The 19,340-nt window shown below is 34.9% G+C and overlaps 1 protein-coding gene across 2 annotated transcripts in view; it reads right to left on the reverse strand.

The window, feature by feature from the left end:
- TTC7B (tetratricopeptide repeat domain 7B) overlaps nucleotides 1-19,340 on the reverse strand; it is a 117,343-nt gene that overhangs the window by 76,397 nt on the left and 21,606 nt on the right. For both annotated transcript variants that reach the window (XM_059474755.1, XM_059474756.1), the window contains 4 exons: nucleotides 13,076-13,206; nucleotides 11,980-12,101; nucleotides 1,426-1,504; nucleotides 124-296 (listed from right to left, as the gene is read on the reverse strand). In XM_059474755.1, the coding sequence (XP_059330738.1) occupies nucleotides 124-296; nucleotides 1,426-1,504; nucleotides 11,980-12,101; nucleotides 13,076-13,206 (505 nt within the window). The remainder of the gene's footprint in view (nucleotides 1-123; nucleotides 297-1,425; nucleotides 1,505-11,979; nucleotides 12,102-13,075; nucleotides 13,207-19,340) is intronic.

A 19,340-nucleotide genomic window follows, 5' to 3' on the forward strand; every position in this document is an offset into this window, starting at 1 on the left:
CTATCTATCTATCCACACACTGCTAAATTCCTTCTACATTTTCAAAAATGCAAACTAAATTATCCAGTGCATTGGGTAACAACTGCAACTATAGAAACAAAAGAGGTTTAAACTCAGCCATACTTCTCTCCAGTGTATACCCGTGGTCTCCTACTGAGTGCATAATTCTTCATATTGGAACCTTTTCGCAGTGGATCATCAAGGGGTGATTGGTGAGGAGGATCTTCCAGGGGATTCCAGTAACTCTGTTCACACATACCGCGTAACAAAATTTCTGCAAGTTGTCTTGCTATTGTCTGTAAAAGCAAAAGATAAATATTTTCTCTAGAAATGCTGAATACAAACTCTTAAAAATGCTCAGATTTTTTCTCAAGACGACTATTTATATGGAATGTATTTTTGTACTCTATAACATCCAAAAAAACCAGCCATGATGCTGTTTAAAAAGTAAAAGTACCCAGTTCAATTCTCTAAACACAAAGAAAAATAACAGCAATAACAAACAATATTTCCTTTTTGTTAGTTAATCCAGATACTTCTGAAGTATAAACAACTCAGCTGCTACTCCTAAGAAAATCAATAACCTAAGATGCTCAATAACTTCTACTACGTCTTCAGACCTGGAGCAGTTGTTTGCATGGGAGACAACACACTGGAGCAGTCCAAGTCGCAGAGAGCACCCTAAGATGTGCATCTTCCACCTTAACTCCTTTATCATAAGATGTTCTTCATCCTATTAAAATTTGCAATACTATCCTTCTCCATTGAAAGTCTAGTATTAAATAATTTTAATATATTTACTAGGAATCAGTTATTGAATTAAGAAATCACTTACCTTCCTTACTACTAGTTTGGAAGTTTTGAAGGCCCAGTATTAGGAAACTAATCTAGGATATTTTGAAAATAATTACATGGCAGTAAAAAATGAGCCTCTACTTTTATTATATAAAAGATTCAAGGTTCTGACAATATAAGTGACAAATATTCATGATTTTGCTTTTATGGTTTTCCTTTAAGAGGCTTTATAACTTGATAGCCTTCAACTTGATAGAAACCACACAAAAATTATGCTTTCTGTTCTCACCCCCACTACCTTACAGAACATAAAACTACATTGACTCATAAATAAGGCAATTATAACTAAGGCTGAAAGTATGGTCAATCAGAGACCAGTCAGGTTCTAATTATAACCACAAACAAGAAAAAGGAATAGGGAGGAGACTGGGTACAAAACATTCTTTACTTTAATCATTCATTAATCATTCTTAAGCCAGGAAATGTAACCTTACAAAGTGTTGGCTAACAGGTCCTTATCAATATGCTACATATCCAGCTATTTGTCTCTAACTCATCCACTGTATTTGTGCTTTCTCTGCCTACTGAAACTCAAATGGTAGAATAGGAAAGGAGTTTAATATAACTCACCATTCGCAGGTTTTGTGTAGTTCTTGTTTCGACAGCTCTTAGTAACTCTCTAAATCTACCAACTCCTCTTGTCAAGTTCCTGTATATAAACATAGAATTTGACAGTATTCCAACTTGGATGAAGTAACATCTTAAAACATTACTCAATGAAGTAGTTAAAATCCATGCTACTTTTTTTTTTTCCTTTCTTAGCCTCATTGCCTTTCTGTGAGATGGCTATATAGAGATATTCATCTGGGAACCGCACCACTGATTACTGTAACAACATTCCCTGACAGTTTATTGAAAAAAGAAACATTTTCATGATCAGTACATAGATCAAGGGAAAGCAAGGAAAAAAGTAAGAAGCAACCATCTCAAAAAGAAAAAAAGAAAAACAAAGTTTTTTTCATTGCTACAGTAGTTCAAGTTTTCAATTACATTAGGTTTCAAGTATAAACCTTAAAAAAATCCATTTTAGCTGCCCCTTAATACCTTAAAACAGGGAGATTAAAAATTAGTAAATCTTGTAACCCTGAAAGCAAGACAAAACATAAAATTTTGAACTCCTTTTCAAAAAGATAAGAGCACAAACAGTTTAAGGCTCACTGTGTGGCCAGAAGAGGACTGGGGGATCAGTGTTCTGTTCTTGACTCTGACTTGCTTTCCATGTGGCTTCTGCAATCCAAGTTTCTCCATTGACACTTCCACATCTGCTGCCTAAACAGCTTTGGCAGAGATTCAAGACCCTCAGAGGCATCACTGATATTTAAGCAGGTCTGAACTTTCTTCTCAAACAATAGATTATGTTGAATGATCTTACAGCTTTACCTTTTTCTCATCTCTTTATCAGTTGTTTGGAGGTTTTATTGTACATAAAAGCAGTTGAAAATATTCTACTTTATATTAATACAATTTGTCTTTGAACTGGTGAAGGATTAGGTTAGCTTTAGGTTGTCCTGAACAACAGAATTCTGCAATGCAACGTGAACACAACAGATAGGACAACCATTTCACTACTTCAGGTTTAGTTACAAAAGAAAATTATTTGATCAAAAGTGTATTTTGTGGTAAATCATTGCTGTTACATCACATATTGTCCTAAAGTGTGATGTTATGTGCAAGCTGCATAGCATTTACCTAACACAGAGCCAAAAGAGACAAGAAATATTACATATTGTGTAAGCTTTCTATAAGTAAAAGCACTATTGCACTGCACTATAAATCAGATGTTAAAACTGCCTTCCTTGTTGCTGTCTGTATTTAAAAATATGTTTAAAATACTGACTTTTGAACTGCAGCTCTGTACAAATTCCAAAAAAGCCAGTATTTTTATACAGGTACTTTCTTTCAACTCAGTTGCAGAATATCTAAAACTAGTGTTTGATGCAAGAGATCTTGCTATAGGACTGTAGGATTCCCATCACTTTACCTAGAGACCTAATCATTTATTTTACTCTTCAGATTACATGACAGGCCTCATCTCTGTTCTGTTTTACATAACAAAGGATCATCAGGATATTTCAGAAACTTTAGTTTCCACATATCTTTCACTAGCATGGGCATCATCTTTCATCAGCACAAGTTCATCTTCTAAAATACTTTTATATAAAAGGTAATTTTAAAAGAAGTAGCATGACCAAGTAACAAAACCCATATGAATGGTTCAAAGTTATGCTAAAGAATGCCACCAGCTGGCTAGAGAAATAATCACCAGTCACACAAGACATAAAAATTGCTTGTAAAAAGCCCATGTGCTACAGCAAAGCTTGACCACAGAGTGACCAGCTACTACAGACTAAATGAAATTCATCTTGTGCAAACATCTGCATGGAAACAACTGTGTGAAAAATTATATTAATTTAAACATTTCAAACAGGCAGCCTCAATAGCTGATGACTATTACACCAACTTCATACACTAAGGAAGGACAGAAAGTCATTAAGGCAGATTTCAAGAAAACCTCCAAACTCATTTGAAGCTGGATACATTCAGCGCTTTTGTAAAGCCAAAATATCATTCAGTAATGCCACATTCCAAATATTTTAGAGAGACAAAAGCAGTCCACTGGAATCCCAGCTTTAAGTCCTCTGGTCTAAGTAGGTATTTCTCATTAATGGAGTTCTCTCTCAAAGACTGCATTGCAAAGTCACAAATGTGTCCCTATAACAAGATTAAAAAATATAAAAAACCCCAACCAAACAAAGCAGATTTGCCACAAAACTCCCTGCAAATGCTCCTTGCAAAACTGTTGAAAAAACTTATGAGCAAGAACTTGTCAGCTTGAAATTTTATTTTCCCAGTGCAGATGAAACACATACTATGTAGTAGAACTTCAAATCACAATAACTTCATTAAATTTTAGGAATTGGCATTTTTTCCATATGAAGTTTATGTCTTTTGATGGGTTACAAGAACAATAACAAAACACTTTATGAAAATGCATGCAACTTTCACAAGCCTTCAAACACTTCATGACAGGTTACTTTTATTTACCAATTACACTTTTTTAAGTATCTGCAAGGGAATGAAACTTGTGACTGAAGTTCTACTGTATTATGGAAAAAGCAGTAAGATTGTACAAGAAAAAAAGCAGTTAAAATACAGAATTAGCTTTTGCTTCATAAAGCATTTAACAGCGATCCACTGCACAGATCAAGACAAACACAAAACAGATTTGTCAAGCATCTTCTACATGAAATTTACTAAAAAAACCTCCTCAAGACTACAATCTAAAGCACCCTAAAATTGAGTTAAATGCTTTCAGAGACAAGAAATGAAGCAAAATATACCATTGATAATATGGTAGATCTCCACATCACACTGCATTTAGCGAAGTACATTTCCTGTATTTGTTAACAGTTTGTAACATTGAGAAGAGTGGTGGCTGCTCTGGTACATGGTTTCCTTCCTAGCCTGGGACACACACAGCTTTTACTTGCTTTTCACTAGGATGTGCTTGCATGTCAGCAGCTCTCCCTGTGCTGATGGAATGCCAGAGCAAAAGGGCACATTAACTTAGACAGCAATGTCCCACAGTGTCTGTAAACGACTTTGAGATCCCTTCCTTTCAGGGCCAAGGAATTTTAAGGTACATTAACATTGACTTGGAACTGACATGTTTTCAGTGATTTCAGACAAGACAAAGACAGCCCACAGATGAACACTGATAGTAATGTACACGTGTATTTCTATGACTGCCTCCTTCCAGAACATGCTCAAATCAACTCCTTCGAATTGTATCTTGCTCATTTTTAAAGACAATTAGAATGTTTGCCGCTTTAAATTATCAAGAAAAACACCCCTACTTGGACTCTTTAAGTAGCAATCTGCCAGTTAGGCTGAAAACCAAAATCTACTGAAATTCTGTACAGCCTGTTTGCATCCTTGGGTCTACATATTTGCACTCTAAACCCCAAATACTCATGTTAGAACCTAATTTAATTATTCTGATACAAGACCAGCTTTTAGGCTCCTTAAAAATTTCAGATAGTATTTCTGTTTAAAATAATGCAAATATCTTAACTGCAGCTACACAAAGGTGCTCACTCCTGAACAGAGACAGAAATTAAAAACTGTAGATATTATATAAGCAAAGTACAGGAAGAAAATTAAGGGGCATCAAGGATAAGCTTTCAAGGCAGGATCAGAAAAGGTGTATATAAGCATTAGCAGTAGCAAACTTTAGGCACAAACAAATTTGTCACCATCATCACCAAGAAGTTTCTTGCTTTTAAAAAGCATGTTTAGCATCAGATAACACAGTGCTTTGGCATCACTGGTCCAGATAAACTTCACCTCCACCAATACTTCTTATTTTTGTGGTTTTAAACACATAAAAAAGCAGAAAAGAATGAAACTGCTCAACAAAAATCAGCCTATGTTGGAATGATATTAGAACAAAACCCCCTAACACTTTTCTCTATAACAAAATTAGTGAGATCAAATCACGGTATACTCAAAACAGAGTAAAAAGGAATGATTGAAAATTAACCTTAGAAATGTTGATAAGATTAATTTACTCTGTCCTTACAGCATGTTTTGGTAACATCTTCTCAGTTAGTGAAAAGGGCTTTGTCAGGCATTTCCTTTATGCTTCTCAGTCAAAAACCTCAAATATTTAGTCTACCACTGCCTTTCAGTGATTAAAAATTCAATTGGAATAAATTTTTGCATACTGAGCTAAACCAAATCTCACCTACTTTGCAATTTGGTGGCTAAATTGTCAAAGCTTTTCCCATTTAAGAGAGAAAAGCACATCCAGAACCATGCTGGTGAATAGGCTGAGCTACTTATACTACCCTATTACTTCATTGCTGAGACTTACTATATCACATTTTTTAAATATTCATCTTTTAAAAGGGAAGAGAAGCCAATAACAATGACATCTACAGGGCTTGACCAAAGCAATGAAGTAGAAGTTGCTTTCGGAATTGAGCTCACTTCCACCTTCTCTTGTGCTTTCTCTGTCTGTATTTATAAACTGAAAAAGAAATGCAACGTTTGTAAACTCATAAGGACACTGCAAGTTTTAAAGTTTGCGGGTTTTTTTCTCCCAAAAATTCAAATATGAAAGGAAAGAAAGGAATTATTTTAAAGGTAAGGAGTAAGGGCAAGTGAAACTCTTAAAATGCATGCCAATCAGAACAGTGACATTTCAGTAACTTCAGTATAACTGACATGTTTACAAAAAAATGCAGTTATTAAAATCCATACCCTCTAGCTATTACTTTTAGCCAATTAAGAGTCATTTACATAGTATTGAGGCCAGAAGCAATTTCATATTAAAAGAAGTTACTACCTAAGCAAAAAGCAGGAAATGAGACAAATCAAGAGATTAATTCTTAAGCTGTAAAAGAACATCCGAATACTGAGGAATGCAACTTACCCTACTGCTTTCTATAGCCCTACAGAGATGGAATTTAAAAAAAAAAATTTAAAAGGACTGCAATTCTGTGGCTTGCTTCCATAACTTTATTAAAGGCCTGACCAAACGGACAAGACTACATACTCTGCACAAAGGATGGTGCTTTGGATGATTGTGACTCATGTGTGTGTCTGTTTTCCATCAGGTTTAAGATGGTGGAGAAGTATAACTTAATCCACAATTAGGAAATCATCCTGGTAAGCATTTAGGTACCTATCTATGAGAGGCAGCATAGTTGCAACTTCAGACAGTTCTGTTTTCCCACTCTCCCTTTCATACTTACACTTTCAGTACACCCACAATATTATATAATTTTCACAAAACATTAATTAACACTGGGCATTATATTCTGAATAAAATGTAGAAAATCCCAAATCTGCTGCCAGAATCTAAACTACTCTTAAAAAAAAAAATTAGAAGTCTACTTTAAAGAATTATCATGGCATGCTTCTTATTTTATCCATTGTTACCTCATGCAGAAAGAAAAATCCCAGATATCTCAAATTTGCTACAAAAGATCATGTTTGTTTGATGCTTGAAAGTTCTTACCACATGTTTGAGCTTATAAATAAAACATCTTCGATGTGCCATTAGAGCTACACAAGCCTAAGTATTTGAAAGAGCACAATGAAGCAGCAATTCTGGCATTCATGCATTCAAAATGAAAACACTTGCTGCCTAGACTGCAGCTCCACTGGTAGTTAGTCCATCTAATGGCTCACAACCTGTAGAGGAAGATCTCATCCTCCCCATTCTCATCTCTTAGTGTTTGTTTCCTTTTCCCACCATTCTTCTTTCTTGGTATTTTCCTACTCTCAACTGCATGGTCCCATCTCTTTTCTGACAGCCACACCAGCCATTATCAACCTTCCAGTGAATCAATTCTTCCCACCAGAATGACAGAAAGCTGTGATTTCTTTGACAACAAAACTCCACAGAAGAATCAAACAAGCATCTGAACCAGCAAAAGGCAAACAAGGAAAATGCACACTAGGAGGGTAGAAGGAGGGTGGGTCAGTGGAAAATGACAATAGCAGCTTCTCTGCACAGTGGAAATACAAGAACATTAAGTAGGGCAGTAAAATGAGTATTTTGAGGGGAGCAGGGGAAGTGTATGAAATATTAACTCCCTATCTGAAGATCCAAGACCATTTTGTCTGCCACCCATCACAATTCAACATAAAACCAAAACCTTTTATTTGACGCTTGCAAGTGCAATCAACAGCCACCGTCAGCAAGACATGTGGCACATGGGCTAAAAAATGCTAAGTATCTTCTTGGAAAAAGTGAGCTGGAATCAGAATCCCAACTACAAACTATTAAGAGTATCAGTCTTGAACCTAACTCAGATACTAACATTACTTTCACTATTCTTTGTATAACTAGTTATTACAAAACTTGTTAAGATTTTGAATAAAAGTAATTCCCTCATGTTTATATCCACCTTAGTCTTCCATGTAACACTGCCAGGTTTCCCACCTGTAACTTCACAACGGAATCTTGTTTTCAACTCTTGAAGTTAAGACACAGTTATGAGTAATAAACATACAGTAAGGTTTGAAAGAGAAAGCATTCATAATGGATGATTTTATCTTGAATGTCTGAGGGATAATAATTTCCTCTCATGTTCAAATAGTTTTTTCAATGAAAACTAACAGGTGAGAACAGTATTGGAAGAAAGGATGAGGAAAGCATCTGCTATGACAGACAATAAAATATCTTTTGAAAACTTATTTTTGCTCAGAATCACAGAGAAATTATTTTTGTTCCTATCTTGAATATATTCCTGCCTTAGCTTCCTAAGCACACAAACACAAAAGCAGGCATATAGAAAACAAAGCTGTGTTGAAAACTGCAACAGAAGTGATTTTGTTTGCTTTCCAACACACAGCAGTGATATTTTACAAATAAGAAATGTGATACTTTGTGGGATTTCAATGTTTTCATCTTACTTTCTATTCTTTACTTAAACACCAACTTGCTTTGAGACTGATGTAGGATGTGCAAAAGGATTTCAAGAGATGCAGAGTGATGGGTATCTTGCACTTTATTCTAATACAGCAGAGAGCTGATCTTACAGGATCTTCATGTGCATTTATGTCAAGCATTTACATAAATCTTTCTCTCATGGACTTCACCCCCATAAAACCCCTATCTGAGAGCACTGTATGGATATACATGTGGAACAGAAGCACCTAGAGACTGCCTCCTATCCATTGCTCCTCTCTTACCAGAAAGAGAGTAATGTTCTTATGCAATTTCTGTTATATGCTATAGAGAAAAGAAAAAAACAGATAAAAGAAATTCTACATAGTTAAGTCCTAGACTCTAAGGAGGGCTTTTGTTATGCTTGTCAAACATTTAGAGTCAATATAAATCAATTATCTCAATTATATGAAAAATGAGAAAAAATTGTTTATTTTTTAATTTGTTTTTTTCAGGGCTAATTTTCTATGAAGAAGAAGCCAGTCTATAAGAAACAACTTGCTGGAGGAGACTAGGAATGTCTTACTTCACTGTGGCAGTGCCAGCAGAGGTAATGGCTGCATGAGGAGTACAGATCATCCCTGGGATGCTCAGGTTTTGACTGAGAATGTGAACCATGATGGAGACTAGACCAAACTGCAGTCTGGATCGAGAGCAATATCCATGGAGGGGGTGTAAAATAAAGCAGAAGCAAAAAAAATAGCTCTGAAATCCAGGTAAGTCTGATTTTCACATGATGGCCTCCTGATTTTAGACTTCAACCAAAATCCCACTTTGCTTCAAGAGCATACATTTCCAGTATATTTGTGAACATTATTACCTCAAAAATAAAAACCATAAACCAGACAAAATCAATTTGTAAATCTCACAACACCACAAATACTAGGATAGAAGAAACACTGGGTACCTAAAGAGCTGTCCTTTCTCAGGGGCATTGTACTTGAAAATAGCTATGTTAAATACCAATGTCAAAGTTCCTGTGCTCACAGCTTTTCTTGGAAAAACATCAAGGCTTTGAACTCCTTCAATATGAAATTACAAAGCAACTACTACACAAGTTATGTAATCAGCCTGAAAGAATGGAAAGTTACATTTCAGAACATTTTTTTAAAAACACACAAACCCTACTCCAAGTTTTTTAACAACTTCCTCAACTTCTTTGTTACACATTTCCAAGCTGAAATGTTCTTGATCTCCCAAGTGAAAAATGGGTATGTAGTTTGTTTCTTTAATAAAATTCTGTACGCTTCAGAAGAAACCATTAATTTCAGTTTTGTGTCTTATTAGCACTAAACTAACACTTTTCTGGTTCAGACTATTTCCACTTCAATTTCTTCTTTTTTTTCCTTTAGGTAATTGCATTTCTATGTATTTTCAAAATACCACCACTTAGCAGAAAGGCTAAGTTAAGTTTCAAGCACTTTCTAGCACTTTTTTTATACAAGATAATGCATACCTGAAATATAATGACTGAATTCTCTACAAAATCTCGATTAATAGGCTTAAAAGAAAATCTCTGTACTGTTAACAAATGAAAGGGGAATTTGAAGTAGATCAACCAACTTTATAGGTAGGCAGCAATACTCCCTATGTTACTGTTGAAATTACGGTCTTCCAGCATTTATAAAAGTTATCTTATTTTCTTTTCTGCTTTGAAACTGACACACAAGTATAAAGATGATTTTAGATAACATTCAAACTTGAAGTATGTTGCAAAGCTTCCTGGAAAGATCTCAAATCTACTCTCTGTAACCTAACATCAGGAGGGATGATATATTTAAAAATGAAACAAGACATCCTTAAAATAGATTTATTAAAAAGCAAGCTATAATTTATCCCTCTTAGAAAAAGTATACATTTGAAGTTCTCTTCAGTTCTGGTAAACCCAAGATAAAAAATGAAAAAAATAAAAAAGCAAGCCCTAAAAGCAGCCACATGACAAGCAGCCTGGAACAATGACCATATTAGGAAATATTGAAAGAACTGTGATTGACTTTGAATTAAGGAAGGAAACTAAAGGATGTAACGGCAGGAATATGTCAAATAATGATTGTCACAGAGCTATTTTTCCTAACACCTTGCTTCATATCATACCACAAAAACAGTACCACTGGCCAACGGAACTAGAAGAAGAAATTCAAAATTCTATATATAATGTGGAATTAGCTTATAAAATGCAAGTGACCACTGTACTGAAGACTGCAAAAAAAAAAAAAAAAAAGCTTGTGTAGGAGTTAACAAGCTCACCAACAACCTCACTGTGAAGAATTAAAATGCACATGGAATAAAATCCTTCAAAGCTCACACCAGACCAGATGATACAGTCTAGAAAAAACACTCCTGTCTGAATATTCCTTAACAATCCACTGCATGACTCTTTTTGTGCAGTGGCTTTTTGTTTTCTTCATTAATTGCAATCTGCTATGTCTACTTCTGGTTGCTTTTACACAAAACATGTCAGATTAAATGCACTATTTCCATCCCTGGCCTCCAATCAAAATCCTTCAAAATGTGGAATTCTTAGCTTATTCTTAACCATGACTGCCACTGGGATTTTGGCAGAAACTGTATTTTATTTATTTTTTTGTGCAGACATGAAAACAGAGATCTTATTTTTAGTTCCGATAAATGAAAAAAATTAGCTTTCAGAACATTCCATTCCTCCTGCAATTAAATTATGAAAACAGAACTAAAGTGCAAGTCTCAGATCATGTTAATGCACCACTTCAATACTTTAAGAAAGAGATTTCAGAAGTGTAGTGATTGTTTCCATGTTGAAATTCCTGGACAGCTTAAAACTCAGCTAGTTTTTTTACCCTACCTTCAGTACATTAAAATCTCGAACTCTTTACAGACACTGCATTATTTCCTTCATCTCTGGTTTATGTATTTGAAAGAATAAGAATCAATTTTGGTACAAAACAGTAGTCCCATCAAAAATTCCAGTATTTCAATAAAATCACATTTTTCTAATGAAATAAGAAGCCCCAGACACAAGTTTTTAAACTACATGTTTTCAACAAATCTCAGAAATGTACTTAAAACTGATTTGTGCCGAGTTTTGAAGTTCTTAAAAATGAAGTGTTGTGTTCTTTTTCTCATTCTGTGTGGCAACTGAATTTTTAGGCTTTTAAGCAAAGCCTTATTTAAAATAAATTATAAAGGAAGTCCCATGCAGAATCTAAAGGGATCTACAGAGCAGGTACAATAAAGATTGTATACTTGTATACATACTGTTGATCTTCATGCACATTTATCCTGCAGCATAATGTTAAAATAAGTGATAACTGAAGAGATTTGGAAAAAAATTACAAAATCAAAATTATAAATACCGACAGTTTCAATATGTTGACAATCACTCTTTAACAGTGTTCAGTAGTAAATTTCAAATAGATAAAGCTTAAGGTAATTTAAGTTCTTACATTTAGTAAACAAAACTATAAAATGCTTTCTGCTTAATATACTTTGACTAAACAATTTTCCAGTATGTAAATAAATACAATATGGGCAGCCTCACTATTTTAATCGAAATGTTACTACTTTATCAATAAGAGACCTAACAATTACACAGTCCACAATTGCTAAAAATTATGCCCAGTTAAATCACAAATGCAAAACCTAAACAAAAAAGTAAACACAATAAAACAAGAGTCAAATCTCACCCATTCTTGAAATATAGAACATGTGCTCTCTGAAGTCCTGTTTCCAGGAAAAAACCAAGCTCTTGCTCGTGTGCAGTGGGCCCTGGCTTAGGGCTTCTGTTTTGTATATTGGCATTAATTACCTAAGAGAACACAAGAAATGGGGGGGGAAAGTGTATTTAGAAAAAAAAACCTTAAAATCAAGGTTTGTGTACTTTTCCATGGAAGCTAACATTTAATGTTGGAGAAATCATTGCCATTGGTAGGTGGTGGCTAATAGACCATTTCTAGCTTTACCTCCATTGCCACCTAAATATAAACCCTTTTGTTCTTGCCTGTACCCTTAGAGAGAATTAATTTACCAAGAAGAAATGCTGCTAAGCAAAATTTTATACTACTTTTTCAGAAATTTTTGTGAAGAATGGTATACAAAATAGAAGAACATGAAAAAGCATATTTGCGACCTTATTCAGTAGCAGGAGGTGATGGTATTCAAAAATTTAGAACTCCTGTTAGGTTAGAAAAGACTGCTGCAGAGAGCAGTAAGAAGATTAAAAGCTATCTCCAGAGTGATTGCCAAAAAGCAATTTAGAAATAATTGTAAACATTTAGAAATAATTGTATTACATCAGCATTAAAAATGCTGTCAAAATGTAATCAGCTTTTGGTGGTGCACATAGTCTACCAGCCACTACAAGAAAATAATAAAACAGCAAAACCCCTCAGAAAATAAAAAGCTGTATGTATTTTAAAAACAGTATGAATTACTTTTTCCCCCATTGCATCAGTTTTCTTCCCTCTTTTTTCTGTTTTTCATGACCCTAAATGTGTCTTCCAACTCCTTCAAAGACAGCTGTGAAGTGACAGGCCTGAGGCTTGCAAGCAATGGGTCTGAAAGAGGATCAGAGGGCTATTGCCAGCTCACTTCACTCTAACAGCATTCACAAGCCTAAGAACACAGCCCCAAGTGTACTGCATTTTGCCCAAATGTACCTCAAAGTCTAAATAAAAAGCAACAGTGTATATCTCCTAGAAATAAAGGGTCACACAAATTTCTTTCAAAAAGGCATTTATATCAATCTTTAAATGTTCAACTCAGAAGACCACCCCAACTTACCCTTTCTATCTCCTGAAGGTACAGGAGAGCAATATCCCCAGCCTTCTCATAGCATGTGACAATTTCTTGTTCTCGGTCCACATGGAGATTGCTTGCTGAGGAAGATATTGGCAACTTCTCAAGACAGAGACCTTGCGAGGCAAAAAAAAATCAAACAAAGCATTAAAAACTAATGTAATATATAATATTAATAGCTAAAGCATAGCCCAGGTTCAGCCCCTTTAGTTCAGGGGAAGAAACAAAGGAAGTGAAGGTATGGTCCCCTAAAACAGACACTAATAAATATATAAATAAAAATTACTCCTCCTTAATAATTATAAATCCAGAAGCAGCAATTTTTAAAGCAATTTTGATTTTAAAGGCATTTTGACAATCTACCATTAAAATATATAGTGTCTTTCTATACCAGTTTTATATTACTATGTCTTCAGTTTTCCAGAATGGTCATAGAAACCAAGGTACAGAGACGAAAGGCACTCAAGGTAATATTAACCCAGTCACTGTGCAAGACAAAAGTATCTATAAAGACAAATACATTTAAAATAAACAATGTGTTAGGAAGTGTAATTTTTGTATTTAAATTTAGAAGAGGTAGTTCACTCATCAAGGCCATGTAAGTCTTTTCTGCTCAGGACCTACTCAACAAATACATTAAATGGTGCTTTGAAGTAAAAGAAAAATTTTCACTTGTCTCAAAAAAAAATCCAAGAACTCTTACTAATCAATAGTAACTCCTACACAAGTCACTTCTATTACAGCTATTTTCAAGATAATTAAAGTGTTGGAAAGGACCTTGAGAATATAAATCAATTTATCTGATGGATGAATCAACCAACCCCTGACACTGGACCAACTTGCTCTTAAAACTTCTGACACTAGGGATGCCCTGGCCTTCATATGCAAATTATCACAGAGCTCAACTATTCTCACAAATAGTATTTTTTCCCAGTTCTTAAGTCTCCCTCTCTAGATTAATTAATTTGATTAATCCTCATAGAAAGGTTATTCTGTTCTTCACAAAACATTGCAAGTTAGAGCACAGTGCCAATAACACCAAGGTGATGGGTTTGATCCCCCTATGGGCCATTCATGTACAAGTGGGACTCCATGATCCTCCTGGGTCCCTTCCAACTCAGAATATTCTTTGATTCATCTAGAGAGAGAGAGACAAGTTCTCAAGAAGAAATATCAATTTTCACCAATTTCTCTTCTCATGCTTCTTTGATAGCTAATCATTTTTATCTCCTCTGGACACTCTCCAACTGGTTACCTCCACCTTGACTCACTGTGCCAGAAGAGGATCCACGGCTCCACTTGGAGGCCTCAACTGCACTGAGCAGAGAAGATGAAAGACTTCCTGATTTTCATAAAGGATACTTTTTTAAAAAGTATTAAAAATCAGTTGAACTTTTGTGACGTCCCTTACATATTAGTAAAAATCATCTTCCACTTATGATCTGCAAGAGACCACCAGCTCATATCCTTCAAGCCAACAATTTAATCTTATATTTATTGGAATAATTAATTGCATCTGCAGCAGCACTTTCCACATGTTAAGAGATTTATTTCAGGTCATTCTTCCAGCTTGCAAGCCGTAAATGCTAGTCCTAAAGTGCCTTCAACTGCTCCCACATTAATATAATCCACAATTTAAATTACTGTATTATCTATTCATTGTTGAAAGTTTTGAGAATCCATTCCTGGAGAAAAAACAAAAAACATCAACAAAACACATAGTTATATATTGGGCATATGTCTGTAGAATGCCAAGTAGTACAAATCCAGCTTTCTGGCCAGATTTCAGCCTTGAGAGGATGTTTTAAGTGTGTATAACAGTTTGTTGGCCACCTTTACCCTTCAGACCACCCTATTACCAGTACAAACAACACATATCTTACAGCTCTATGTGCTATACATCCAGTTAACACAAAGTCCTGGATCCAGTACTAAAACTCCTGCTAATCCTACACGCACACCTCCAAACTCTGAAGTGACTAAAGAACACAGTAAATGCACTGCAATAAACACATCAAATGACTGAAAGCACCAGGTAATTTGTGTGTGAATCACTCCTCCTCATTCCTTCTCTCCCACACTATGAACAGCCAATGCCCCCAAGTAACCATCTCCTACATCAAGCAAATTACTCAACTATTTGTAGATCTGAGTCAGATTTATCCTTTCTATTTTTACAGTTTATGGCCATAACTATAATATTTAAATCTGAAAAACTCACTACAAAGATATTTTCTTATTTTAGCTGAGAATTTTTCATTATGATATGAAAACACCTCAGTGTTCAGCCAGAAATTCTAAGTAATGCAGCAGGGACATACTAAATTTTAAGTGTTCTTTGATGAAGTACAGAACACTACTTCTTAGAGAAATGCTTCTATATAACTAGCACTCTCTTTTTTTTTGTATGTTTATTAAACCCAGGAAATAATATATATTTTAAGCATGTGATGCTTTTGAGAAGGAAGTTTATTTGGAGATCTATTCTGAAATGACCACTTAAAATAATGGTTTGTGTGTTGTATTTGTTTTGATGACACAAGTAAAAACTGCAATTTAATGCTCTATTCAAAATGAAAACATCAACTAGAGGAGAAATCTTTAATAAATTATGCTTTTCATAATTATGATTTTGTTAAAACAAGTCACTCCAGACTACTCATTTAATTTTTTTTCTTAAATACAGATGAAATTTAATGAATAACGTATTAAAGTATATAAAAGTACTATTTAATTTTAAATTGATATACACAGCAGCAACAATTACATGGTACACTGCCCACTTCTTCGTAAGAACACTGAGAGATGAAAAGTTAATTAAAATAGGGATCATTATATTAGGCCCTCAAAAACAAGAACAAGCACATAGTAACCTATACAAAAGAGAAACACATGAAGTTCCAAAAAACACGTATAACCCTTATTTATCTGCTGAAGACTTGTCATAGAATCAGACAAGTCAATTGGCCCTTTTGTGATTCTTCCCACACCTGCCAGGCAGGAACCTGCCATTCTCCCCCAAGGGACAGGCATTTCTCTAACTGTTTATCCACTACTTAAAGATATTTGGAACAAAAAGTACAGGTTATTGCTATAAAATGTTACTGCATTTTCTGTGAAGGCCATAGCTATTGTGCTTTATTTAACTTTTATTTTGTTTGATTCTGCATTCAAGAGTATCATGACAACTGGTATCACAAGTTGACTTTGATATTCCAGGCTTTTAAATTTAAGCCCTTCCAGTTAAAATCATTTTCAGATAAAAGCTTCCAACAAACTGGGTCAATTTTAATTTGGGAAGACACTTATCTCATACATATGTAGTCCTGATATCAAGCAAGATGACTCCTGAGGGAAAAGAAAGTGAGAAGCAGTGAAACAAATACGAGTCCATACTAATTAAGTTTACATGTTTTGCAAGGTAACTCTAAAATTGCTTGTCAAAAGAGCAGAAGAGCAACAAACAGCATTTGGACAAAAAAATAATATTCCTGATATTTAAATTATATGGTAACTTGCAAAGGTTTTCCTTAAATTTTCAAAAAATTACCTATATTTTGTAAAATATTCAGAAAGCAAACGCTAGACAGTTTTATCACTTGGAATAAGTGGCATTCTTGTGTCTATAGTCTCACATCAGTGGCCAAGGTTAAGCCAAGTAAACATTTTTTACAAATAGAAGACCAGGGTGGCCCTACTATCACATTTGCAGAAGCTGACCACTACCCAAAAATGAGGATGCCTCAGCAAGAACAAGTAACAAACTATTTTTAAGAAGTCCTCACACCCATTTTAATGTCAAAAAACCCAGACTTCAGTTCTGTAGGAAAACAAATTAAGCCACACTCCCATATCACCATAGCTGCTCAAAGGTCAAAAGGGAATCCACAGCACAGTTCCGATCTTTACCAAGTGCTCTTACCACACAGACCACTACTGAGATCATTCCAAAAAAAAACCAACAGAACCACTTAGAGCATTGTGTATGTGAGGATTCTCCATGATCCCAGCCAGTACCTTGTCTGTATAACATTTTAAAGACCACAAATAATAATACACCCCAGTGTTCATCTCCTGTTTCCAGTAGAGAAATCAAAGGACAGAGGAAAACAGTGAACTACTGTTCTACACTTAAGTCAATAAGCATGCTTTTTCAAGAGAGAGAGCTGCCTCAATACATGAAGATTTCTGGGTTTGCTTCCTGTTTTCCTTACATAGACATGTAAAATCCAAGTGTATTTTAGTATAAAGAACTTTGTCTTACCTATATATGATATGCAAAGTGTTGATACATTATATGGTAAGTGTTCCAAATGCTGTACACAAAAATCCCCTTTTCACCTCCTTCTAAAGAAACTTCATGTTTAGCATATTGTTATTGCTATCAAGGAACTCCCACATTTATTTATTCCTGAACTTAGAACACACACTGCTAATCTCACTGAAGGAAAGGACTAATTAAGTCCTCAATCAAAGATTTTTCTTGCTTGCAAAGAATTTTTCAGAGATTTTTTTAGAAAGCAAAGCATGGGGCTGTTTTTGTCTTCAATTCCCTACTGATATTTGCAAAGTAATTAGTATAAAGGAAAAGAGAAACAGAAGAAAGTGTAAGGAAATGTATTTATAATAAATACTCAGAGGTAAAAATGGATGAAAAACAATCAATACTCACCTTTTTTTCTGAATTGAATACCTACTTATTACTCCAAGCAGTCAAAAAAAGCATAACAATATTTTGGGATTTCTTTTAACATCATCTGAGAAAACTGTCGTGAAACAATTGGTCACACTTTTCCTCTAAATATAATGCATTCCAATCTTTGTATTTTTCTTAAGAAGCAGACTTTTGCAATATCTTTTACATAGAAGAGATCAGTATTTTTCCGTACACACATTTGTTTCTTACTAACCATATGCCAGCCAATTCTTGCTACAGTATAGCCCTTTAACAGGCCAGCATCTAGTGGCAGGGCTGAAAAAGTTCAAGCTAGAGCTAAAAGCTGGAAAAAGCTTTTATTGCTTATTATTATTATTATTATTATTATTATTATTATTATTATTATTATTATTATTATTATTATTATTATTATTATTATTATTAGTGGACCTCTCTCTGCTGAACGCTCCCCAAAAGCAGAAATGCTGCACACCAGTACATGGAATGGGCATCAAGGAAGCTCTTTGCTCAGGGGCAGGAAATTATTTCACTATGGAATTTACACTGTTCTGCTGTAAAGGGTCAGGATTGCTCCTATAAGCACCTCTAAGGAAAAAAGACAAGTCTACTTGATACCTATTCCTCCTGTGGCATGAGAAAAAGAGGCCAGAATCACTACTTTTTAACTGGAGCCCAACATTTTTAAACTCTCTTCACTCTGCCAAAGGAAGATTTCTGAAGAAATTCTAAAGATTTGAGAGAAACTAAGAATAAGACACCACCAAACTGCCCAAGTCCTAAAGAAGTCTATTTTAATAAGAAATACAGTATTCTCTTTTAGAGTTTAGCTTTCAAATAAGAGAGTTAAAAGCAGTACTTAGGAAAGCAGGACAAATGCCTGGGTTCCTTCCAGTCCCTGCTCCAGCAGAGCAGATGTCATAAATGTAGTCTGGGGAAAGAAAAGTTTTAATGGAGAAAATTTGAACTCCCTATGGCACAGGCCTCCTAGTCATGGTCTGCAAAATGCACACTGACAGTCTGCAACACTTGCACAGCAAGACAGGGGGAGGGGGAACCTGAGTTCTTGACCCATTGCCTAATGAGTCTAGAGATCCCCAGCATAGTTACTGAACCAGCTTTCATTTAGCATTCTTCCATGAGAGTTGCTTGGTGTCTGCTGACACAGGCTAGCAGTGCACAAGATCCCATTACAATTGCATATGATTAAAGGTAAGTGCAGCAGCTTTTCCTAGCTGCAAAGAAGCAATCCACATGCACCTGACACTGCCATTGAACCTAATGAGTATTTCCATGTTTCTGTAAACAGAACTAATTAATAGCCAATCATTTAACTTGGTAAATGCAACATTAAATTTGAATATGGGTCAGCAGCAGTAAAGACAGCCTCACCTTTCTCAACATACATCATTTAAATGTAAACACAGTTATTTAAACAAAGATGTAGGCAATAAAAATGTAAAATAGCCTGCAGTAATAAGGCTAAAATTCTGTAATGTCACAATCTAACTTACAAAACAACATCCCTCACACACTTAAAAAAAATTCATTACTGTAATGCAATACAGTCATTTT

This window comes from Ammospiza nelsoni, chromosome 6, assembly GCF_027579445.1.
Source record: "Ammospiza nelsoni isolate bAmmNel1 chromosome 6, bAmmNel1.pri, whole genome shotgun sequence".
NCBI lineage: Eukaryota > Metazoa > Chordata > Aves > Passeriformes > Passerellidae > Ammospiza > Ammospiza nelsoni.